The sequence below is a fragment of the Jaculus jaculus genome, chromosome 4 (assembly GCF_020740685.1).
Source record: "Jaculus jaculus isolate mJacJac1 chromosome 4, mJacJac1.mat.Y.cur, whole genome shotgun sequence".
In the NCBI taxonomy this organism is placed as follows: Eukaryota; Metazoa; Chordata; class Mammalia; order Rodentia; family Dipodidae; genus Jaculus; species Jaculus jaculus.
Genome location: NC_059105.1, coordinates 82532960 through 82560038, shown reverse-complemented (window position 1 = coordinate 82560038; position 27079 = coordinate 82532960). Strand labels below are relative to the sequence as shown.

The window sequence follows — 27079 nt, the reverse complement described above, 5'->3', positions numbered from 1 at the left end:
CATGGGTATGTGGCACAAGCAAGTGCTACCAGCAAACAAATAAGTACACCAGGAAAAGCCTTGATTCCCCAGTAGCACGTGTCTTTATTAATTAAAACACAAGTCATTTTCAGCTAGAAAAAAATGTTAGAAAATTCGAGAGAGAGATTTTTGACCTATTTACTGTGAGTAAAGCAGCTAATGGGCATAAACTTCAGCCTATTGACATACAAATCAGAGACATGAAGAATACATCAAAGTAATTATAATAAAACATTGAACAAGTCTTAGGGAAAATGCATATGGAGGCATAAGAATATATCTCACATAGCATTCTAAAGTTGTCAAGCAGTGTAACGATGTCATAAGTACTGACTTTTCAAACAGGAGATTGGTGGGGCTATACCTGTAAACTGTTTACAGTACAGTCTAGTTTGTGTTTAACTGATCATGATACTAAAAATATTCCTCTTTAGTTTAGGATGTGGGTTGTAAATGATGGTATTTATGTTAATAGAGTTATACAGAGTGGAGTAAATTCTCAATGAAGAGTTGTCATGACTGAATCCATAATAAAATGAGGTAAGAATGAATGAAAATACTTACGGTACTTCTTGATCCGTTGTTAGAATCATGTTAGTCACCTTTTATTTTATTTAGGGGAAGAGCTTGTATGTTCCCTTCTGCCTATACCTATGGTCCTCTCTCAACCAATGATTAGTGGCCAGTGGTTATTACATATAGGGTACATTCAATGGAATAAGAATTTTAAGTCTTTTCCTCTAATCTTCACAATTAGTCTGTAAGATAGAAATTACCTTCCTGTTATTTTTTCCTACAAAATCATACAATTAGAGCACAGTTTCTAGAGTAAGAGCCTGCCTGCATGTAAGTTACTTATCATGGGAGTCATGAAAAATTTGGCAACAAGAAAAGTTTCTTAACATATAAAAACCAAATATTACTTCCAAATTAAACATATAATGAATGTTAGGTGTTTCTGGAAGGACTCACCTATGCAGCAGTATACCACTTTCCTGCAGCCTTGCTTCTGAGGACAAAGCACATATACTTTGCGATGATATGCTGTCAAACCACACAATACAGATGAACACTGTTGGAACTTATTGTATCAGATTTTGACACTATCATATGTTATGAATCGCAGTGTTTTTATACTTTACCTTGCATGCAGAGTGATATGCTCTTAAGGAAATATATTTTAATCACTCAAAGACTTTTAATATGTTTGTACTATATTAGGCAGGAGTGCCTATAGGAATGGATCCAGTAAGATATTTATGTGGCATTCATAAGGTTGACTTATATGATAGAGACTGTTGGTAAAACAATGGCCACCTATACACTGCAGAGGCTTAGAAGCCAGGAGCTGTTTAGTCCATGCAGTTGGATGCCTCAGCAGCCTAAACCCAAGAATGAAAACCTGAATGTTCCCCTGAGAATTGTATTGAGTCCATACTGGAAGGCTGAAGAAGCTAGAGTCTGATGACAGCAGAGAATAGCAATACTAGTGATAGATAAATGAGGAAGAAATGAAGGCAGACAGGCCACACTCCTTTTTCCTCAGACCTACTTATAATTCAGCCGTCCATTAGAAAATGTTTCCCACTTTGAGGTTAGGTAGTTACCCTTCAGTTAATCCTAAAGCATATCTCCTAGATGATACTAACTCTCTTCCATCAGATTAACAATAATGATCAACTATCACACTTACCATTGCTTCTTAGCAAGTATTAACTTAGTATATTTTAGGATTCTATTGTGTTAGAATGTTTAATTTAAAATTATTGCTAAAGTTGTTAACTTTCTCCCATAACACACAACCCTCAACCCCATAGGGAATACCTGAAACCCCACTGAGGAGGGACCCCAGCAGAATGGGGGCAGGGATAAGGAAAAAGAGGGTACCAATACATGATGTATACATACAAAATATGTGGTTAATAATAATAATAATCCAAAAAATTTATTAAGGGGTTTTGACTTGGAATTAGGATAAAATTTCAAATAATTTCTGAAATAGCCCTAAATATACCTCTGCCATATTGTACTATTTAATTATAGGATATAGCATTATTATCATTGAGAATTGTAAAATCAACACCAGTCAACTCTGAAAAATTTTGAAGATGCTCTGTGCCTTAAATATCAAATGTTCAGCCATGATTTAGCTTTGATGTAAAAACAAATAAGCACATCATATAACTAGTATGTAAATTTGTTTTGTTATTTATATGAATATATATGTATATATATATATACATATATATATATTGTTTTAAAATATATTTCTTTATGATTTATTATCAGGAAATGTTTGATTGGCATACTGAATTTATAAACTTATATACCTGAGGTCACATAAAAGTTTCTTAGCCATAAGAGGTCACAAATAGAAATGTCTAAGATGCATTGAGTTAGAGAAGTGGTACTGTGAAACATGTAGATATACTGACTATAACATCATATAGTTGTGTATTCTAGATCCTACTCTATAATAAGTGTTTCCGCTTCCTTATGTGTTCACTTCAAACTTGCAAAAATAATTATAATTGTTATTGAATTGTCACAGGACTTTAATGTGATAGTCAATAGAAACAGTTCAGCAAAATGCTTGAGGCATAGTAAAGTTTCTGTTTCATTCATTCATTCTATCTTTTACACCAAAGCTTGTATTTCTAGTCATACTGTTCTCAAAATCTGTGTTTGTCTTAAGGTGCTATCCTCTGTCTTCACTTCAATGCTTTTGCTAATCTCTCAACTTTCTACCATTAGCTAGTATTTATTTTCTAGACCACAATATAATAAATAGAGATAATTATGATCTTATTTATCCTTTAGGTCTAAGGTAGACTCTTTACAAACCATTCACACTTATCAAATTCTGTCACCATAAACGGCAGGAGCTTTTCATTCATGTTACACATTACATATCTAAATGCCCAATATATGACTATTTGTGCATATACATATTAACCTATGAGGTCTTATGCCTTTTTTTTTTTCCAATACCAATTCAACACTTTACATGAGGCCTGCACCATGGGGTATTCTCAATAGATACTGGAAGGATGAATGGCCTGATGTAGATATGTATAGTGGGAAAAGCTGAGCTCCAATGATGTCATCCATGCAAATATTGCATACCAGTGAGAAGACAGGTACTGCATAAAGAGAAGTCATCAACTGGAGAATCATATTACCATGGCTATAAATATGCAGGTTCCCTGCCTAGGGACAAAGTGCAAACATAAAGGTGAAATGTGGTAGAAGTCAGTGAGCAAGAAAAAAAGAATTGAGCATTCTCATTCCCCTCATGAGACTTTAGGAGCTCAAGCTTCCCTCAGGCGCTTGGATGATTGGCCCTCCCATGTAAGACAATAGCAGATTGACTGACGAGTACTCAGAGAGTAGTGACGCTGAGCAGTGCTTTCAAACCTGATGTACAATACTGATAATTAACAATGCCAAAATGTGTATTTTGGTTCAGTGGTTCTGGAGAACACAGTCATTATTAGGTATCACTGTGTCAGAAAAGCAATTTCACATAAAAATTCTAAGACGTTTTAGTCAGATTTATCAAGAACCACAGAATGAATAGGATGGATGGAAAGATGATGGATAGACAGACAAATAGGTGAGAAGGAATGAATTAGGACACTGGCTCATGAAATTATGGAATATAAGAATCAGTCCTGTAATCTGTTTTTCTTAAGCTGGGCTGTCAGGAATTTGGTATTATGGTTCATTCCTAGCCAGAGGCAGAGAAGTCAATGGCGTAATTGTCAGTCTGAAGCAATATGTCTGAGAAGGTAGGAGGCCACTGCTGTGAGTTATAGAAGTTCCACAGTCAGAAACGTAGAGCTTCTGATAGCCAAGGGGAGGAGGAAATCGGTGATGTGTCTCTTAGAAGAGGAAGAGTAAGTTCAAATGCCAATCCCATTCAGGTGGGCCCTCATAGAAATACATAGAAATAATGATTCATTAGCTGAGTATCGCTTCAGCTATTCAAGTTGACACTTGAAATTAATTCTCACATGGGCAGTGTTCAACACTAAATAAATGGAAAAAGAGAATATTATACTACACTAATAAGTCTCAACTTTGGCTGCACAATAGGAGACTTGGGAAAGTTTTACAAATATAATACCAGACCAGACCAGCTATAATTTCTACTTTGTCAGTCAGAATTTGGGGAGAAACTTCTGAGTATTTGAATGTCAAGCCTGTATTGGAACTTCTCTCAGTCTAGTCAAAGTCTTGGTAAAATGTGCAAACTATTCCTGGCTCATGGTAAGTACTGAAATAGAAACTAAGGCTTGGACAGGAGAGACAGGTTTAGCAGTCAAGACACTTGCCTGCAAAGCCTAAGGACCTATTTTCAGTTGCTTTTCAGATGTCACATAAGCCACAAAGGTGAGGCAGGTACAAGGTCGCACATGCCCACTAGGTGGCACACACATCTGTAGTTCAACTGCAGTGACTGAGGCCCTGTTGCACCAATTATCTCTCTCTCTTTTGAACTTGCTCTATAAAAAAGAAGAAAAAAAGAAAGTAAGTCTTAATCCATCCAAGCTACTATGACAAAATATTGTAGACTGAATCAATATCAATTAACTAATTTCTCACAGATTTGGAAGCTTGAAAGTCCAAGAACATGTGTGGGGTATAGTAAGACCCCATTACCTGGTTCCTTCAAGATCCATTCTATGGTGCATCCTCAGTGACATAAATGGCAAAGCCATGCTGTTTATGCTCTTTTTTTTCTTCTTTAAATTTTTGGTTTTGGTTTTATTTTATTATTTGAGAGCAACAGAGAGAAAAAGAGGCAGATAAAGAGAGAGAGAATGGGTGTGTCACAGCCCCCAGCCACTGCAAACAAACTCCAGAGGCAGCGTACGCCCACTTGTGCATCTGACTAACATGGGTCCTGGGGAATCGAGCCTCAAACAAGGGTCCTTAGGCTTCGCAGGCAAGTGCTTAACCACTAAGCCATCTCTCCAGTCCCTGTGAATCCTCTTTTATAGGGCACTAATCACCTTCTCTAGTCACATCCCAAAAGCCAATATCATCCCATTGGTGATAAGTTTTCCAACATGAATTTGGTGGGAACACAAACATTCAGAGCTCAGCAAAGTACCTTGAAGGTTTTACAATATAACTAAGTAATCCTATTCATATTAAATCTAGTAATAAAAATAGGTGGACTGGTGAATAAAGAGAATAGTTGACTTGTAATGAAACAATTCCATACTCAATGACAGCTTCTGTATATGTTAGCATTTCCCTCAGCAATGAGGATATGAGGGAGCCCTACTTCATGTTATTAACTTCTTGGAGCTGAAACATTAAGGTGAGGGATTGATTGCTCAGACAACAGCCTCAGGCACCTGGGTACTACAGGGTTAATGAGCAGGAGTGGGGTAGGTGGGGTTACAAACCAGGAACACATGCCCTCAGTCAGATAGCTTGCTTTCTCTTTAATTGCGCTTAAAACACACACCCTCTCACATAGCACAGAAGGTGAGAGAGAGAGAGCTGAATGAAGTTTTCTGGGTAATGGCTTGAAATGTTTTCCTTATGAGAAGTGGTGTTGAGTTACAGTATTCAGAGGAGAATTGGGAGGAGAGCAGGCAGCAGCCCCAACTCAGCCCCCACCTTTTCTTAAGCTTGTAGGAAGGTGGGCATGGGCTCCCAGAGACAAGGCAAGTGATGTGCTGAACTGCCCTGTGGCAGCAGGAGGCTGGGCCCAGAGTGACCTGAGGCCAGTGTTTACCAGGGTTTCGCCAGGGCCAGTGCGCAGCACAGATGCTCCGCTGTGAAATGCCACGCAGGCAGGGACTGACAGGCAGGAGACGCTGAGCTTCCCCTAGGACAGCTGTTTCCTGCTGGGTTCAGGGGAGGGGGCCTTTCTCGACTTGCTGCTGTTGCTGCTGCCACCACCGCCACCTCTGCTCTCTGGCCACTCCAGGTAAGCGGGCTCCGAGGGAGGGCGGACTGCAAGGCAAGCCTTTGTACCATGAACAAGATCCGAAAGTTTTTCCGAGGAAGTGGGCGAGTCTTGGCATTTATCTTTGCGGCTTCTGTCATCTGGCTGCTCTTTGACATGGCAGCCCTCCGCCTTTCATTCAGTGAGATCAACAATCGGGTCCTCAAGGAAGACACCGAGAGGAGGGAACACATAGGATTCCGGGTTCAACCGGACCAAATAAAGATCTTTCGCAGCAGCATCAGAGAGATGCGGCTTCCCCCGAAGGGGGCGTGGGCCAAGGGGAACTTTCGAAAGAATGAGGACGGTACACTCCAGGTTGAGGAGGAAACAGACCAAACCCAGAGGAAAAGGAAAGTACAGCTGGCCTTGGGACGGGGCAAAGTTGTGCCTCTGTGGCACCCAGCACATCTGCAGACCCTCCTGGTGACTCTGACCATGCAGGAGACAGAGAGAGATGGGAACCCTGAAGTCTCTTCCCACCAGGTGGCCCCAAAGCAAACAATAGCCCAGCGAACTCAGAAAACCTTGTTCACTGCAGCCAGAGGCACTCCATTGGCCACAATACCAGTACACACAGGACCGGACACTTCAAATCATCCGCACATGCAGCATCAGAGTCCTGCCAATGACACATCGAACCATACGTCTGAAAGAGAACTGAATGTGACCATCCATCTTAGGACTGCTGGGTCAAAGCAGCAATCACAGGCGGTAGCAAATGAGAGCGCACAGCCTGCCAGCCCGCCCGTCCTGAAAGCAGAGAGAATCACAGCCCTAAACACTACCGAAGCTCAGAGAATAGAACAAAATGCAAACAAACACAAAGCCCATAAGTCTCTTCCATTTTTCAAGTTCATTGCCAATTCTAATCACTTAAAGAAGCAATCTATGAATGACACACAGTTGGGAGACTTGCCAAAGGATGATGGAGTCAGAGTGGTGCCTGGGAAGAGATTCAATGTTTCTGAAAGCCATGTTGTGATTATAACCAAGGAACGGGACCTAAAGACACATACCAAAGAGGCATCCTTTTCTAAAGCCAAACGGATACTTGCTAATGTATTGGACAGACTCCAAGGCACACACATCTCCAGGAATCACAGCAAGGTGTCTTCCTCTCCACTTGCTTTACAGACAGCAACAGTGTCTCAACCCAAACAAGCCTTACCTGAGGCACTGGGGCTGGTAAGAAGCAACTTAAGTGCCAAGGGCAAGAGAGAACACCAGCAAAGTGACACAAACCCCCCTTCCCCTGAAGACCCTGGAAGGCACCATGTGTTAGCAATAGATGTGACACTTTCTCCAAGGGACCCCAATGCTCCAGGTCAGTTTGGACGTCCTGTAATTGTGCCCCCTGGAAAGGAGAAAGAGGCAGAACGCAGATGGAAGGAAGGAAATTTCAACGTCTACCTTAGTGATCTGATTCCAGTGGACAGAGCTATTGAAGACACAAGACCTGCTGGGTAAGACCCATTTCTCTTCTTCCTCAAGCTCAGTATTTTGGCTCTTGTATAGAAAGGGTTTACTGTAATTTAATTTTGTGAACATTGGTCACCTAAGGAATTATTTAATACAACATTAATCATTAGTTACCACCCAAATATTCTCCCATCCACAAAGAGAAGAATTCTGCTATTAGCATAAATCTTTTCTTTCTCTTCTCACTTCTCAAGCCCTCCCCTGGGTTAACTCAGGTCCCATTTCTATCCTTCTGTTGAAAACCTGTTTAAATGATTAAGTAAATCAACTCATAATCATCTATATCTTGATGGTAGTGCTTGAAGTGTAACCCCATTATAATAGCAGCAATCAATTGAATTCTCACATTAGAGCTTTCTGTTGTCCACAAGTTTACCAAGAATGTATCTGAAGATGACTGAGTGCATCTGAATGTATCTGAGAAAGGTAGGTATATTCACAGAGAAGATATCTTCTAAGCTGACCCCAAATGATAACTTCTCTAACAGAATTCTGCCTAATTTTAGTCATGATGACTAAACTACAAAAAAAGTGACTTATTCCCTAAGCTTGATGGGTCTCTGTTAGTAGAAAGGGTAGCCATCTGGTATATTTGATTGCACTGGAATAGGATCACTGCAACAAGACCTAACAAACTCTGCTGGAGTTTCAACAGTATGGTAATAATAAGAAGGTTGCAAAGTGAGCATTTATAGGAGTTTGCAGTATGTAGATGAACTTTATCAGCTTGGGAACAGAAGGGGCATTATGGTTCAAGTTAATGAGTGAGGAACATATCTATGAGCATCTTTTAAGGCTTCTTATTAGAATATGTCACTTTCCTGAACTAATGCAGCACCAAAGCAGTCCAATGGACCTTCATGAACCAGCACTTCACACAAATTCCATACCTACATCACCAGAAGGTGGGTCAGAGCAAAGCTCTAATTTAAGCACAATTTGCTTACTGTTTGGTGCATCTAGGAGTACTGTGTAGCTATATGCTCATTACCTGCTAATTATCAATACAATTCGAATTATGCTTTGGTATTCAGTTCCCCAAGGCAAAGAAGGTTGCCTGGGAATAAGAATTAGAGCACATCCAAATTGAGAACACATGTATGGCATGTAAACAGTAGCAGTCATGGTTTCTGCAGAAAATTCTTTTTGAGAACCCAGGTATTCAGGGCTATACTTTGGTCACTGTTAATAAAGGGAAAATTCATATATATGAGCCCTTTTTCATGTTAGTAAGAGGAACCATTTCATAATACCAGCTATATTGTAGACATTTTTACTACCTTAGTTACTGGCACATAGATATTGACAAAAGCCTGCTGGCCTGTTTAGACCAAGCAATGTGCCATTCAGTTCCTCAGTTTAGTGACATAGCCATGGATTGATAACAGTGTCACTCACTGATGAGGAAATGAGGAAGCAGGTCTTAAAAACTTGTCTGTGATTACTGATCTACTCATTGAAGAGTAGTGATTAAAATTCATACCCCAAATCTTGCTACTCTCCTATCTTGCTGGTTATCATCCATAAAGCATTCCATAAGTTATGTTGGTCCCTAATAAAATCTGAAATCCCACATATAATAGCTTACACTACAGGATAGCCTACACTAGCTTCAAATACTGCACACAGGGAAATTAAGTAATTGTTAAGGCAGATTCATTTTAGAAAGTCCTTAACAGCTAGGCAGAAATTGCTGTGGAGCTGGGGAAGGATCAGGCATGGCACAGAAGCACAAGTTCAAGCAAGCATGCCAGCATGAAAGGCCAAAAGCAAGTAATAATGATGTTAGCACCATGTGATTTATTGAGGGCTCGTTGGCTCTGGCACTTGTCTAGAATTTTCTCTGTGAAAGTGAGGCACTGTACCCCTGGAAAGCTAAAGTCAGGCTCTGTCTTCTGCAAGAGGCTGCCCAGCTGTAGCAGATACTGACACGTGTGCTTGAGGTGGTGAGTCAGAGAGCATGTGGCCAGGCCTCTCCCTCTTACTACACAACCCACCTTGGCTAAATATAGGTGTGCCCTGGAAAAGTGCCCAGCTGATGCTCTACTCCCCCGTGCTGATGAAAAAGACAGGCTAGCCACGAGGGAGCCTGTCCACCAGGTTTCCCAAAGAACTGAGAGCTCTGTATGCCCCACTTCCTTGAAAGAGGGTAAATCATGTTCTTTTTGCTCAAACACTCTGATTCAAAAATATGGGCAAACTGTGGATTCACATGGACAAAGGCTAGAAGAAAATACAAATGAAAAGCGCAGTTTGGTAAACAGACCAAATTTGGAGCAAGGGTGTTTTAAAACTTTAATTTTATTTTCATCTTTTCTCAAATAATATTTGAGATATCTGCCAGAGCATGCAATAAGATACTTTAAGATAATAGATCTTGAAGTCAAAATAAAAAGTGGTTGTTGTAAAATATAATGAAAATGTTGGTGCTTATGTGTAAGCAAGAGAGTGATAAATATATGAACATAGGACAGCTGGCCACTCAGCTTTAGTGTTCTACAGTAGCAGACACTATAACTTTATATTTCAAGAATTTGGGGGACTCTCCACTATTGTCCTTTATATTCCCAAAAGACCCTGCCATTACAGATTAATTATCATAGTAATTGGCATACAACATTCATTGAACATAAATTGAAAAAAAAAAGATTAAAAGAACATAGTGATGTAGGATTTGGGAGTTCAATAGGAGTCCAAGTTTTGGATTCTGTGCTATTTTTAATAAAGAATTAATAATGACAGACACAAGAATGATAAATTATGACTTATTAAGTTTATTTAAAAGGAAATCACAAGTTGTGGGATTTAGAAAACATGCTGTCATGTGGAAACACTGTATAGTTTATAAGGTTCACTTAAGAGAAATTGAGGTTATTTGGGGAAAAACTGGAGTAGGGCCATACCATGTGGATAGAACTTAGATGCATATGTAGAGAGACTCAGAAAGAACAAACACTACATTTGCCATGTGCCTTCTTGAAGAGGGAAAGTATCAAAGCAGAGAACAAGAAATTCAGAGGAGAAATGAGTGATGAAAACAGTTACACACATGGTTACCCTGAGTTTAGAAAAAGTACAGAGGTAGCAAGTCTAGAGTTCACAAGCACACCCAATGTGGTAGATTTGGAGATCAGAGAAAATTATGTATGTAGTCAACATGAGAAGTTACCCCAAACTATAAAGCAGAGGCAAGCAGAAAAGTTTAGATCAAGAAACAATGTTATGCTCTACCACCCCATCCAACCAGGCTGGGTGGGGGTAGAGGCCAGAGTCACATGTGTCTAAACAGCTTGGGGAAAGAACTGGAGACACCCAAACCTAAGGCTGCCCCAGAGGTGGAGGGAGGGAAGGGCTGGAAGGCTACAGCCATTATAGCATCAGATTCAAGTATACAAGGGGAAGACTAGTAAATTTGGTGGGTGGAGCCCAGAGCCAGCCCTCCCCTGAGCCATTTTATTTAAATAGTCTATTAAGCTGTCAGCAGATCAATCTCTATCAGACATGAATTCCATTCTTGCCAAGAATTCCGTTCTTGTGCCAAAGAGAGGTGGCATGTGAGGTGGTACCTCCTGGTTCTCTTTGAGCCTCAATCTCTAACTGAAACTGCCTAAAACAAAGTTTCCCTTAGGCTCCTTCAATAGGTTTACTATATCCATTTCAACTTAACTCCTCTCAGTAAAAATAATAGCTGGTTACTATAATAACCTCTGTTTTTTATTAAGCAGAAACTTTGTTGTGGACACATCATGTGTTGATACCACTAGTTCTCTCCTCCATGCCCTAAGTCAGTGGGGGGGGGGGGCAGGGAGGCAATGCCTCTGGATATTCCCTCCCACCCTGTGGTTCTTACAATCTTTCTGTCCCCTCTTCTTCAAAATTTCTTAAGCCTTGGTGGGTATGATTTAAGTCTACTTTAGTTTTGAGTTCTCAGAAACTTATGCATTTCTGCTTTAGTAGGTTTTGAGTAGCCTCAGTGTCCATCGTCATCACCCTAGCACAGGTTGTCAGGCTTGCCATGGAAGCAGCATTCCTGCTCATCTTGCCAATTCCTCTTTTTTTTCCCACTTGTGCCCTGGTTGTGTGAAAGTGGTTCCTCTCCTGAAAGGGGGCCAGCTAACTTTTCTTGCCTTGTTGAGAGATTCTGGTTGTCTCTGTTTTAGCTGTCTTCTGTAAAAGAAAAACATATTCTCTAGTGGACAGTGAGATCAGCATAGGTTAAAGGGGATAAGCACAGTTAACTAAGAGAGATTTTTGATGGGTGTATTCTCTTTGTTTGCCAAAGACAAGTGGAAGCTTCTTGTTTGAGTCCATGATCCTGGTCTCCATAGGATTCTGACTTGGTTTCCAGTTTCAGCTACAGGTTCCTTTCCACCATTATTGCACACATGTGTACATCTTGTCAGACTGGTTGCTTTCATATAACAGTGTCCATGTTTGCTCAGCATTGATGGCCATTTTTTCCCAGCATGTCATTTTGTGCTTTTTAGCACTATACAGGCTAAACATCTGGGAACTGGCTTCCCTCCAGATCCCAGCTGGATCTGTTAATATTCTATGTTGGCAATGTATGGTGTCTTCAGCAGTAGGACCCTACCTTTTACACTGGGCAGGTTATCAAGTGTTCTTACAGAAGACTGTCTTGTTTTGGGGACCTCTTAGGGAGAGGTCTTAGATGTCTCCCTAAGAGGTCCCAAAACAAGACCAATTGCTAGTACTGAAAGTTATGTTTTAGGGTTAGGCTTCTTCCCACCCACTCCAGGGCCCTTCTTACCAGAAGATAGCCCCCATATACCCAGACACCTATTGGGGGTTATATCTTGTAGTCTGATATCCAGGAGGAAGATTTCTATGATACCAATTTATCTTGAGTTTAGTTTTGTCTATGTCTGTCCCCATTCCCCTCCCCTCAATCCCTATTACCTGTCCCACAAGTTACTTCTCAGGTGTACCTGCAACTCACGCTGTTCCAGTTAGGAACCACAGATGAGGAAGAACATGCGGTGTTTGTCTGTCTGTGCTTGTGTGAGTTCAGTTAGTATGATCTGTTCCAAGTCCATCTAATTTCCTACAAACTTCATTATTTCGTTTTTCCCTACTGGTGAGTAGAATTCCATTGTGTATATGTACCCCATCCTTATTATCCATTTATCAGATGATGGGCGTCTTGGTAGATTCCAATTCTTAGCGATTGTGAATAGAGCAGCTAAAAACATAGTTGAAATAGCTGGGTCACTTGGTAGCTCTATCTTTATCTTTTCCATGTGTCTTCATACTGCTTTCCATAGTTGTGCAAATTTGCATTCCTATCAGCAGTGGATGCAGGTTTCTACTTCCCCACATCCTCACCAACATTTATTGTTGATTGGTTAATAACCATTATTGGTCAACATCCCAGTGTAACATATCTCTATCTGCACTATGATATGGCTGTAGCCTCTACATTCCCATGACATTGACTTTATGCCACACTTTTTGTCACTGAAACCCTTTGTTTCTTCAGTAACAAGAGCCTTGAGTATCTGTTTTGCCTTCTTGATGACATGATAAGCTCTGAAGGCACCGGTTTTTAACTTGATTTCATACTCCTTTAGCCCACAACACAGAGCTGTGCACTGTAAAGATAAAGGTTTACACAGTATGGACTTAAAAGGTAGATTTCTCTAAAATGATTTTTGAAAACTGGTGCTATTTAAAAAGAATAAATGAGAAACTAAAATTAAATGAAGCATGCAATAGGTCATGTTACAAATTAATAGTGACTTTCTAATTTTTCATTTTGAATGTATGTAACATATTAGTACATGATTTAAGGTTAATAGATCCTGCTTAATAGTGTGAACTATTAATTAATACATATGTATATATAGTCCATATTTTTGTTACTTTGTTTTTTTTAATTTTTTTGGTTCATTTTCATTTATTTATTTGAGAGAGACACAGAGAGAGAGAGAGGTAGATAGAGAGACAGAGAGAGAGAATGGGCGCACCAGGGCTCCCAGCCACTGCAAATGAACTCCAGACACATGCACCCCCTTGTGCATCTGGCTATCGTGGGCCCTGGGGAATCGAGCCTCGAGCTGGGGTCCTTAGGCTTCGTAGGCAAGAGCTTAACCACTAAGCCATCTCTCCAGCCTGTTACTTTGGTTTTAATATTAATGTTTTGACTTTCAAGGGAGGAAATTATCTTTTATTTCTAAGAATAATTTTTTAGTCAGAAAATAAAGTCAAATTTCATCTTTGCCTAAAATACTCACTTATAATGTATGTCTATAGTAAAATGTTTTAGAGTCAATTTAAAGACCTATATTTAATTTTGATAAAAATAAAACCTCATCTTTGAAATTCTAGAAGTTTGTTTCCATCAGCAACAACAAACATGCACATGTTTTGCCGAACTTTCTATCTACTGAAAGCCCAGAGAAGTAATACTTTGACAATGTCTATCTCTGCGTTTGCAGCTATGGCTAAGTTGGAACTCCAAAAATGAACTTCAGAGTGCATTTCCTATATATGAATTTGGAGGGAAAAAAATTCAAGAATTTCTGCTGTCAGCATTTAGTTGTCAAAGTACTATAAGAATTATGGCAAACTCATCTCCCTCTGCTGTGTTGTAATTACTCACTTGCCTAGTTTAATGTTTGCTGTTCTTATAGAGTTCTGGCAAGCCCTTCATATTAAAATGGTTTCTGTTCTATGTTCAGAGCCAGCAAGGTCAACCAATAATTTGGTTCCTTCCTACACAGTTAGGAAGTGTTCTATTTTTCAAAAGATAGATACTGAGAATTTGCTGCAAACCAATCTAAATTACTATGGGGAAAGAAAAACTTCCTGGAACCTTCATGCTGATCCCAGAAAGGTAAAAAAAATAACCATAGCTAATGAGTTAATGTGGGTGGAAAAGAGAGTGTAGGACAAGATTGGAGAGAGGAAAGAACTGGTCATCTGTCCTCCCAAACTTTGTTTCTACAAGTTCACTGGCTGAGAGAAGACAAAATTGAATTTAAATGAAATTGAAGATCTTTATTTTTGCATAGGATGAATATTTCAACTGATGAAGTGTGAGTTTTTTTTGTAACTAATGTGATTGGAGAATATTATCTAAAATTGACTGGAATAACTGAGATTTAACCAATAAGGAACCAACCTGTGTAAAGGAAAGATATCTCACAAGATGGATCTAATTTCACTCCTTTGGGTAAAGGCAATGCAACAGTGCATTTTCAGTAGTGTATGTATGTTAACTTGTGTGTATGTGTGCAAATGCATGCATTTGTGAACATATACGTGCTTGTATGTGAAGGCTTGAAGTCCTATTTCACTGAAAAGTCACTTACAGAAGGCAATAAGATGAAAAAGATGTGTCTATGAGGTGGAAATAGGCCCTAACATAATACATGTTTAATAAATATGACCATGAAGTCATTACTAAGCCTTTACAGAGGAGGAGAATGTAAACTATATTTCCATCACTATCTCAAAGCAAAGAAAACCATTGAACAGTAACTAATGAACAACAACAAAAAGAAACGTTAAACCAGTGTAAATACTGCCAAAGAGCTAGAAATTTTCCCAAAAGAACATAATTAGTAAATGTAGGGCCTTTGATCCTATTTACTCACATTTTTCACACATCTAAAACAGGGCTAAATTTAACCATCAGCCTAATTTATCGAGTGCTTGATGTAATATTGCTCTGGGCCCAGGAAATAGCTTCCTGCCAGTGCATGGGCTGGGCCATTCAGCAAAGAACTTCTCAGGAGAGGAATGACTCTTTCCTCCAGGGGTCTCAAAGTACAGGTAAAGCAGCAGTGTTCAGAGGCTTTGTCTTATTATTTACTTTCAAAATGAATGGAACAATCTACAGTCCCCTAGGAAAACAATATGTTATACCAAATTAAAGAATCTTTTAAATTGGTCTTTCTTCTAAAATGTAAGAATGTGATTATGTGTGAGAAGTATAGGCATGGAGAAGCTGTGTATTAGCTGAGATCTCTGTTGCATCTGATCCTGAGAGCAATTCCTCGAGGGAGATCAGGTCACCAATCCCACCTTGCCTATAGAAAAGCTGGTGGTCCAGATTGCAGCAGGTCATCTTGACAGTGACCATCCACTTCTTCCTATGTGATATTCCCTTATCACCACCAAGAGCCAGCACACTACTCCAGGAGGCTGCAATCTATTATACGTCACGTATGTTACATCATTGGATTCCTGTAATATCCATGATAGACAACATGACATCTCCTTAACTAATTAGGAACACATATGGGGGGGGGGAAGGGCAGAGAAATGTACCAAGGGCTCACAAGTAACAGGGCTGAACGATAACAATGACTCATCTTCATTCAAAAGTAATTGCATTTCACGAGCCTAGTTCTCTCTGCCCCCGGTTACTCTCCTTTGCAATGATACCATCTTATCCTCCTAGCTTGTCAAGACCGTCTGCATAAGAGGGAGCCCCTCTCTTGCTAAGCCTCATTTAAAAAATGCTTGCTTCTGCTCTAGACAGTGATATGTGTATATGTGTGTATGCAAATATTGTGTGTGTTTCATCCTAACCACCATTCACAGCAGCACTGAGTCTCCTGCATATGCTTTCCTGATGAGAAAAGTAAGGCTGTAAAAGGAACCACACAGAATTCAAAAAAATAATTCCCAACTTCTAAGTTTAGTGTTCTTTCCACAGGCTACAGCTCTTTCTTTGTTTGTTTACTTATGCCCATATGTCTTGGAGAGAAAATTGAAACAGGTCTCTTCCGTATACATAGGTCCAAGGTACTAGAAGGCAAGTGAGGCTAATGTTACATAGAAAGTCACTGGATGCTGTCACTAGATAAAGATTTCAAAGTGATTATCAGGGGAAGTGGGAGTGGGAGGGTGACTTGCCCAAGGACACACACAGCAGCGGAACAGGTAGCACTACCCTCGGGTGCCCTCCCCTTTCCCCAGCAAGGCTTATTTCAGTCCTAGCACGCAACCTTCTGTGTTCCTCCCTTTTATCCCAGTTTCACCCTGACAGCTGCCTACTCAAAATAGACTAATGTTAAAGTGGTGACTATCAGTACTGATGGTTATATTCCTGAGCTGGAGTCTGTTTGTTGTGACGATACTTATTCACCTCAGTAACTGTAATATGGCTTGGCTAAGGATATGATGGGGAAGGGAGAATATGATTTAAATGTCATCAGTTAGTAGCCTGGTGACTTTGACTGAAAATCAGGGTACTTTACCCTAGAAAGAACAAAACACAACAGAAATTCTTTTTTTTTAATTTTAAATTTTTATTAACATTTTCCATGATTATAAAAAAAAGTCCCATGGTAATACCCTCCCTCCCCACACTTTCCCCTTTGAAATTACATTCTCTATCATATTACCTCCCCATTACAATCATTGTACTTACATATATACAATATAAACCTATTAAGTATCCTCCTCCCTTCCTTTTTCTTCCCTTTATGTCTCCTTTTTAACTTACTGGCCTCTGCTATCAAGTATTTTCCTTCTCCCACAGAAGCCCAATCATCTGTAGCTAGTATCCACATATGAGAGAGAACATGTGGCGCTTGGCTTTCTGGGTCTGGGTTACCTCACTTAGTATAATCCTTTCCAGGTCCATCCATTTTTCTGAAAATTTCATAACTTCATTTTTCACAAAAGAAATTCTTGTATCACTATGTCCTCTTATCAGTGAGCAGCAAAGAAGTCCTAATAGTTTTGATGTCTGAGAGAGATGAAAGTGGTTTTAGTTTGAGCTGCTCAGCTATAGGTTTCATTTTCCTGATGCACCCCAAGATATCAGAGCTTAGGGAGTAAAGGGAGCTAAAGAAGTTTCCTGTCAAGGCTATAGTTGAGTTGCAAATGGACCTGGAGAAAATACACTCCCAACCTCCTGTTCAAATCCATGAAGACAGAGACTTGACCCACATGCACATTTTGCCCATGTTGGTATGAAATGAAACATTCATAGAAATGAGAGAATGTTATCATTTCCTCAGTCTTCCAATTTGAAACCTTCTTTATTTGATAGGCTGCATTCAATGTCAGGTTGGTGGCTGAGGATTCAGCATACAGAAGCTGTGAAGGTGAGACATCCCTTTCTGAGGCTTGTGATAGATGACTGAGCACTTGATAGATTCAGATCAAAATTCACTAGGGAAAAGGCAGCACATGGTCAGCGCATGTACAACTGAAGGGTGGGTGGCTATAAGTTCTCACATGGGTTTGTCACTAAGAAATCTACTATTTAATGCAGCTTTTATGATCTTTCTTGTGCCCAGAGTCATTATTCCCTATCACAGCCCTCTACCCGCTGTGCAAGAAGGTCAAGTTATCCACATTCAAACCTCCATTTGTGTGTAATACTTGGATTGCTACAGTGATCTAAACCCAGAGTTCCCTGAAACAAAACAGTTTGTGTAATTTTTTTAAAAAACTAAGCACATGACTTGTAGATTCTAAATATTAATTTCTATAATAAATGGTCCCTTAGAATAAAAATATAATTTCATAACTGTAAGAAAGCCTATAACCCTGGAAATACCTTGCAATTAAGTTAGACTTTCATTACCAATACTTCTCCTACAGTGTGGATGAAATCAAGGATTCCAGTAAGAAATAATGAACAGAGGTGATCTATTTTACCCAAATCAGTAGAGAATAACTTGAAGTCATTTTTTTACAGACTATGTAAATTACATGAAACTGGTGATGTCAGCTGCTATGTATGACTGGTATAAGGGCTAACAATATTAAAGCCTTCCTGGTGTGCCTATTGTGCCTGGGGGGGATGGGGGAAGAATGCAATATTTTAAGAAAAATTTGAGGGCTGGAGAAACAGCCTGCAAAGTTGAAAACTCCCGTTCAATTCCCTAGTACCCACATAAAACAGTAGCAACAAGATTGCACATATGTCTGGAGCTTATTTGCAATGGCTGGAGGCTCTGGACGCCCATCTCTGTCTCTCTGTCTCTGTCTCCCTCTCTCTCTCATTCTCACTCTCTCATAAATAAAACAAAATTAAAAAGAGTCTTCCTCCCTTCCCACCCTCCTGTCCTCACTAAGCTTATTAAATTCCTCTGAGCTTTACTTCTGTCTGCATCTCAGAGCCTTATGATAGAAAATTTAACCACTTTGCACGAGTCCCCCAATAATTTTGTCATATTTGTCATTCCTCTCAATGTTATGATGGCTTAGACTTGGCTTGTCTCCTTCTAAGCCCACATTTCCAGGTGTTAGTAGTGAAAATTGCATCCTTGTATTCTGACAAAATTTTGGCACCCCCAACTTCCAGAAAGGCTTAGTGTCCCTTTTATGTGGGGCAGGCTGACACTCTTTCCCATTTCCTATCATGACTTCTTCAATCATCTCCAGTCTTCTCAGCCTCCCCTATTTCATCAGCAAATTTACTTTCTCCAGTATGAACTTCTTAAATTTTATTTGCTACACATGAACTTATCTATTATCACTTTTTTCTCTTTCTGCCTCAAAGGGGAGTATCTTCTCTGCACTATTCAAGCATTAAATTTAAATTCTCTTTTATCTCCAACCTTGTGCCAACTATTCAATACATGTTTACCAAATGTAAATTATGTGAAATTGTACTACAGGCTTGTGGGGATACAGAAAGAAATCAGGTTTGAAAATATTCAGGAAATGCTGTATACAAAAGATAGGGACAGATTATTGATAAATAAATACTATGACTGAAATATAGGCGACTATAACAGACAATAAGAGAATAGCCAAACTTCAATAGGGTGGACAGAGAAAATGCCATTCAGTGGAGACTTTATTTGAGGCTAATACACAAATGAAAAGGAGAATATAACCACAAGGCATGGGTTGGGTACCCCAAAAATGCATAGGAGAAGCCCAAGGCATCTAGGTTGATATGTAAGGGAATCATGAGATGATGGATAGGAGGATTTTAGACTATGATAAAGAACATAGGCTTTCATTTTCTTGTTTTAGTCAATAAGAATGGATTGGCAGAGATTTTGAACAGGAAAGTGGTGAAGATATGGGAAAGAGTGAGAACAGAGTCCTGCCTTGGAACTTCAATAACTCTGGAGAAAAATGCTGAAAGCTAAAGATGTAGGAGTGGGAACCAGGAAGAATAAAGAAGTTTTGCTTGCAATATATTTTGGAAGTGCATTATAATTTAAATAGGACCATTTTATCCAACTGGGAAGAGGGTGAAGTCTTGAGTAGACTCTGTATTGTTGAAGTAAGGTGAATGGTGATGACATTAATTAAGAATAGACATGTTGAAGAACTGGTTGCACTTAGTAGGATAAAATGAAGAGTACTGTTTAAGACATTTTTCTGTCATAAGATGTCTGTGTGACATTCAACTGATATGTCAAGTGGTTGGTTGGATATGTAAGTGTGAAACTCACAAGAAATATAAATTTGGAAGACTTTATGTTACTGAAAACTGGGGATGGATGGGATCATACAGTGAATCAGTACACAGAAAAAGCAAAGCTCAGGACCCAGCCTGAGAAACTTCTCTTAACTGATTAAGAAGGAAAACAGAAGGCTAAGAAAAAGCCTGAAAGGAAGCATCTACTTAACAATGAAAATCAGAAGAGCAAAAGGTCTTAGGAGATCAGGGGGAAAATGGGAAAACAACATGGGGAATGACTGAAGGACACCTGACTTGTCATTTGCATCAACTACTACTGAAAGGTTGATTAATGTAAGGAAAGCCTGATCCATCAATAATCTTCACAATCACTGTTCTGTTTTGGTCATCTCTGAATTCTAGTTACACTTTCCCTCACACCTATAAGTATGACTCTGTCCCTTTCTGCTCAGAAGAGGGATGGATGACAAATTTGCCCCATATCCCATTCTACAGAACACTGTTCGTCCTGCATCTGCATCTGAGTCTTTATTCTCTGTACTCTAGCTCCACCCGCCCCTCCCTCCATAGAAAATGTTCGCCTCATCATTTAGTCTTTGATGCACACCCACAGCTTCTAAGAACTGAAATCTCACATTGCTGCTATTTTCTTAATGTCACCAAAGTTGTAAATTTGTCTATGTACACAGTCATTGGTAAATATGGAATTAAATACAATGCTTATTAATTGTTGGCAATCCTGCAATTCATATCTTTTCATCTCAATTTTTATTATTTTCTTTTCTAACTTTGAGTATCAATGTTATAATTCATAAGTATTATGATAACATATTACTGAATTTCATTTATAAATTCATAATCTTCAAAGAAGCTACTGGTATAGTTTGAAAAAGAGAAGAAAGAACAGGTAAGAGTAAGTGGCTACTTTAACATTACTGTATATTATAAGCAAACCTACTTTAGGTGAGGGATAGCTCACTCACTCAAAGAAATAATACTCTTATGTTTCCTCAAAAAATACAAGCCAATCAGGGCATTGTGGTGTACACCTTTAATCCCAGCACTTGGGAGGCAGAGAGAGGTAGGAGGATTGCCATGAGTTTGAGGCCATCCTGAGACTACATAGTGAATTCCAGGTTAACTGAAGCTAGAGTGAGACCCTACCTTGAAGAAACAAACAGACAAAAAATTCATTTATCATTTAAAAGTTTACTTTCTACTGCTAAGGAAGAGAGTAGAAATGACTCTCCAAATATTTATTTGCTTTCTAACTTGAGAACTTGTGATTCTTAACTTTCATAGCAAAAGAGTGAATATTATGTGGCAACACATGTAATTATTAGATAATCAGTAAAAGTTGGGGAAAAAAAGTTGGTAATTATGACAGAAAACATCTAGTTTATCTTGAAGATACTGTTAGTATCAGTGTGGATGCTAAGGATGCTTGTAAGAAATTGAGCCACGCCATAAAGTTTCTGTCATCTTTGTTAATATTTAAGTTGTCATGACATTACAAGTGTTCCTTATTAGAGCTCACAAAGAATCAGGAACAATTATTGGGATCTGAAGAAAAGGTAATGTGTGTTACAGAGTGACAGAAAGCTTGGCTAAATTGTGTCCTGTATCACATGAAAGTAAGCAGAACTTATAGATGATGAACTTGGATATGTAGTTAAGAACAGTAGCAAGCACAGTTTTGAAGATGAGACCCAGTATTCTCATACAGTACATAGTAAAATGTCAGGCACTTCCAGGCAGAGGCTGGAGCCTTCAGGAGACAGACCTGAGCTGCCAGGCATGGCTAAGGACCCCTAGGCTACAGGAGGCCATTCCCTCTTCAAGCCTGGCCCACCTAAACTTAGGCCTTTCCCATAGCCCTGTGACCTTCGGCCAGTTACCCAGGAAACTCCTCATCAGTCAGCAGCCTTCACACAGCCCATCCCCCTGCAACCCTCTTCCCACCACTATGTAGGTCACCTGACGCTCTCCCTACATGCTGGAATGAACATCTCTAAGCATAGGCTAGCAAATGTTGAACCCACCAATCCCCTTGGGACCCTCTTCCTGCTCTCAACTGCCTATAAACCCATTTCCCTTACAAATAAAACAAGCTGTTCACTGAGACTGCCTCCCAAAAGTGGTTCTTTTGTGGTGTTCACTGCTGCTCAAGACCCTGCTTTCCATGGTTTCCTGGACACCTTCAGGGGAACCACAGCTCAGAGGATCCAGGGACCCACAGTAAAATATGTAAGGGAGAAGTAAATAAAGGAAAGAGCTTTTAACAATTTTTATAAGTTTGTTAGAATAGCCATATGAAACAAATAATGAAGTCTCAGGTGTCTCATAGTTTTAAGAAATGCTAGTATTTGTGCCCATTGTATAGAGTAAGATTAATTTAGAAAGCCTGCTATTTTATGTTAACATTAGATCCCTAGTCAGATTAAGACATATGACTAAAATGTGTTGTTTGATCATTTGCAATTTATGAATAGATTTCGATTATGCCTCTGTTTTAAGATTAATCACATATAACAAGGAAAATATACTTGTCTTAAAGCTTATATTCTCAACTGACCTATGAATGGCTTGTAAGTCAGTCTTTGGTCTATTGTCATGTTTTATATATATATATATATATATATATATATATATATATATATATATATATATATATATATATATGTTTTTTGCTTGCTTTTTATGATATTCTCAAGTTCTATGCAGACTTTCTAGATTGATTTTCTGAGGATTGAGATTGGATATATATGTTTTTTCTAAGACCTGGTACATTTTTCTAAGACCTTATTAGCTGTTATTCTAACCAGTCATTTTAAGAAAACATTGAAATTTGAGATCATAACTGAATTTATTACTATTTCTCAGAAACATGCTAAGTGTCCAACATCTAACAGGTAAGCTTCAATCTCTGCTTTCAAGTTATGCCTTTTCTACTAGTACAGAAAAGGCAGCAAAGACAAAATGAAATGAAAACTACAGAATCTCATATTCCTACATAAGGTATTTTGGTGGGATAAGCCATTTATCCTCTTCTGTTGCATTTTGCTGTGCTTGAAGTATGGAATATGCAACTTAAGCCATTGCTAAGATAGTGAATTAAATTATGTTGACAATAGTACTTTCACAACTCTAAATAAAGGACCAGACCAACATGATTTGTGTTGCTGTAGCTTTTCTTATTTCTCTTTCTTATTCATTGATTAAGCAAAGAAAACCCTGATATCTGACAGAGGTGTAGCACATAAGTATGCAACAGGAAGTAGATTAGCAGACTGTCAAATAGTCTTTGTGAGGTACCACTGTATACTTCTGAGTACCATTTAACACAGGACATGGTAGAGTAACATCAGTGAGGCAGCATGAATAGAACCTGGAAAAAAACCCATGGGCAGGGGCAGCCGACCTGAAAGCCCACTCACACCTAGACTTGCTCTCAAAATGCTAGCAAAATGACTCTAAGTATGGCTACCTTATAGCAGTCTTATCAAGCAACTTCCAAATAGAGAAGGTAGAGAGCTACATTATCTGGCACATATATATTATGCTCTAAATACATCCATCTGCAGAGTGAGGAAAGGATGTATCTTCTTAATAATTTTATTTATTTATTTATTAGAGACAGAGAGAGGAAAAGAAAGAGAGAATGGGTGCACCAAGGCGTATAGCCACTGCAAACAAACTCCAGACACATGTGCTACCTTGTGCATCTGGCATACATGGGAATTTGAACTACTAAGTCATATATCCAGCTGTGAAAGGATATATCTTTTAGCATTCAACAGGGTGATAGCTACACAGGCAATCATAAACTACTCAGTTATATTACATAGCCCAGAATACTCTCTTCAGGTGTATAATTTAATAATGATAACAATAGCTACTATTTAAAGACACTCTGGGCCAAGAACCATGTTAGATATTTATAGGTATAACATTAGGCTGTTAAACTCTGAGTGAACCATTGCCTCCTTTTGCAGATGTGGGAAATGAGACACAGAGAGATTAAGGAGGATATTAAAGTTTATACCTGAGTGGAAGGGTTCAAAACAGAATCTACATACTGACAAATTACCTGTACTTTTCAATTTAGTGTAATGACTCCAAGAAAAGTGCTTAGGTCTCTAAGTTTTAGTTCTTTACTACAAATAATGTTATGATATTTATTTACTTTAATCGTTAACTGACTAGTTGTAATAGACAGCCTCAGGTCACTGAGATGAACTTCCAAACCAGACACACTTATGGAAAAAGAGATATTTATTGAAGACAGATGGGAAGATCCATAATGGCAGAAGAAGCTGGTCTGCTTCATAGGTCTGAGAAGAGTGAGAAAAGCCCCAAGCTAAAACCCAAAAGCCACACCACAAACAAACACACTTCAGGAACTACACATAAAACTCAGGCATTTTGCATATCTTTAGACTGGAATTCCAAACCCACCATCACATCTTAGGGCTGTACCCTGGGATCAGCTCAGGGATACCTCCTCCAACCAGGTGGCTGCAGATATAAATCATAAACTTTGATAAAATCCTGAATATATTGGGGGTCATCCATTCAAACTAGATTCTGCTGCTCTTTTATTTTTCATATTCCCCCCAAAAGACAAATGATGAAATGATTATTGATATACATATAAATTGGTGAAGGATTACTGAGTGTGTGTGTGTGTGTGTGTGTGAGAGAGAGAGAGAGAGAGAGAGAGAGAGAGAGAGAGAGAGGCAGGCTCTTTGGATCACCTTGAGGACCACGTTGGTACATCTCTTGCACTCTGCTTATCTCCTGGCCCCAGGTGTGCAGAACAGCTAGTTCACAACAACCTACCAACCACCAGTGTCATCATGTGCTTTGTGGATGAGGTGTGGTCCACTCTACTGAGGTCTGTTCACAGTGTTCTCAACCGCTCTCCCCCACACCTCATCAAGGAGATTCTGCTGGTAGATGATTTTAGCACGAAAGGTAAGAAAACCACCTCTGCTTCTTCCTGAAAAATAAAAATAAAAATTTTCACTTTAGAGATTATTTAGTGATTAAGGCAATTGCCTGAAAAGTCTAAGAACCCAGGTGCAACTCCCCAGTACTTACATAAAGCCAGATGCATAATGTAACATATGCATCCGGATTTTGTTTGCAGTGGCTACAGGTTCTCGCCCATTCTCTCTTAGCTTTTCTCTCTTTCAAATAAATAAATGAAATATTTTTTAAAAAATAAAAATTTGACAGGATGCCATGGTAATTAAATGGCAAACTTACAGGGATATTTGATGAAGCATAAATATTTTTAAAATGCTAAATCACTGTTTCATGGGGAGCCTTATAGGCATAGCTCTATGCAGCTATTGAATATCACTAGCACCCCAGGGCTCTGCTCAGCTAGCTATCTCAGGCATTTTTTCAGCTGTGACTCAATACTTTGGAGGAATATCTTTAAAACTAGAGCTCCCTGGAGATGGTCACTTTGCATCTAGAAAAAAAAAATATATATATATGTATATATATCATATATATGTATACACACACATATATATATACATGTATATACATACATACATATATATATACATGTATATACATATATATATATATATATATATATATATATATATATATGGCAATTCTTTTTTCATGTGCTATGATGAACAAATGCTACAAATTAATAGAATGAGTTTCGTATTGGCAATAACTAAAGTTAAGTCTGTGGAAAGTAAGGAAATGGAAGTCTCTGGCTCCTTGCTCAATAGCAAGGCTGATTTTGTGATCAACCAGTGTGGAGAAGTCAAATGTCCAATGACACAGAGAGTTGTGGTTCCAGACCAGTTTAGGAGTAGAGCCCACCATGGGTTCTGCTTGTTTTTGTTAGTTACATTAAGAATCTCACTATGAATTGCCTGACTATTTTTGTACATAGGATATTTTACAAGTACAATATGAATTCACAATATGTAACCCATTTTTTTATTTTAAAAGAACAGCAAAGGGATGGTAATGTTACTAGAAAAGACTTACTGTATTATGTAACTATGGTAATATGAGTACTTTCTTTTCCCTTGGCCTTCTTACCATAATCATATTGTGCTGAAGAAGCAATGAGATGCCAGAGGAAAGTTAAAGTCTTTCAGAAGTCTTAAAGGCATAAACAGAAAGAGTGTCCAGTTACCAAGCAGGAAAAGTTGTTTTATGAGGAACAGATCCGGTTTTTTTGGAAATACTTATGTAGTTTCTAGGTCCTCACTAAGAAAAAGAACACAAAGATAGTAGAATAACAAGCTATAGAAATATTCTTGTAGGGCTAGAGAAATTGACCAATGGTTATGTCACTTGCCTGCAAAGCCTAATGATCCAGGTTTAATTCCCTAATACCCATGTAAACCCTGATGCACAGTGGTGCATGCATCTGGAGTTTGTTTGCAACAACTCTAGGCCCTCATGTACCCATTTTCATTTCTCTCTCCCACTTTCTCTCTCTCTCTTTCTCTCTCTCTCTCTTCTATCTCTCTACTTCCAAATAAATTATAAATATTTTTTCCAAAAGAAATATTCTTGGAAAGCTAAGTGTAGCATATAGCTATAATTACAGCATATGGGAGTCTGAGGCAAAAACTCTAGGTTAGCCTGGGCTACATAATAGAAACCAATCTAAAAGTAAAATCTCCAGAATCCATCCCTACCATGAGAGCTGCCAATACCTTAGTTATGCAAAGAAGTGACTGCAAACCCCAGCCATATGTCCCTAAGCACTCGCTAAATGTTCCACTGTGTTCCCTCTCTAGCAACCTAAGGTGAGAAGAATGATGAATGAGAAACAGCTGTCTCGTCCTGACACTAGGGAGCTGAAGAGAGGAGGAGGGCAGAGGAGTCTGTACCCATGACTTATGCTCTTGGCTTGGGTTTGAGATTAAGCTGATTAGAAAATGGAACCCAAAGTCATTTCAGGAAAATTATTTCAGAAAGTCAAGTTATGACCCAAAGAATGAAATTGAACAATTTGAGAGTAATGCCATTATTTAGAATTTGACATTTCAGAGGTACTTCTGGTAGAAATCTGGTTAATTCAGACATTACCTTGTTTATTTTTACTCTCATGTAGATTATTTGAAAGCTAACTTGGATGCATATATGTCTCAATTCCCAAAAGTCCGGATTCTTCACCTCAAAGAGAGGCATGGCTTAATAAGAGCAAGGTTGGCAGGGGCACAGAATGCAACAGGTAAGAGGCTACT

At 38.9% G+C, this 27079-nt stretch overlaps 1 protein-coding gene across 1 annotated transcript in view; it reads left to right on the top strand.

Annotated features, from left to right (window-relative positions):
* Window positions 1–5553: 5553 nt before the first annotated feature.
* Window positions 5554–27079, top strand: part of Galnt5 (polypeptide N-acetylgalactosaminyltransferase 5) — an 85115-nt gene continuing 63589 nt past the window's right edge. The window contains exons 1-3 of the mRNA XM_004651854.3: window positions 5554–7455; window positions 24652–24818; window positions 26947–27066. Of these exons, the coding sequence (XP_004651911.2) occupies window positions 6020–7455; window positions 24652–24818; window positions 26947–27066 (1723 nt within the window). The 5' untranslated portion in view covers window positions 5554–6019. The remainder of the gene's footprint in view (window positions 7456–24651; window positions 24819–26946; window positions 27067–27079) is intronic.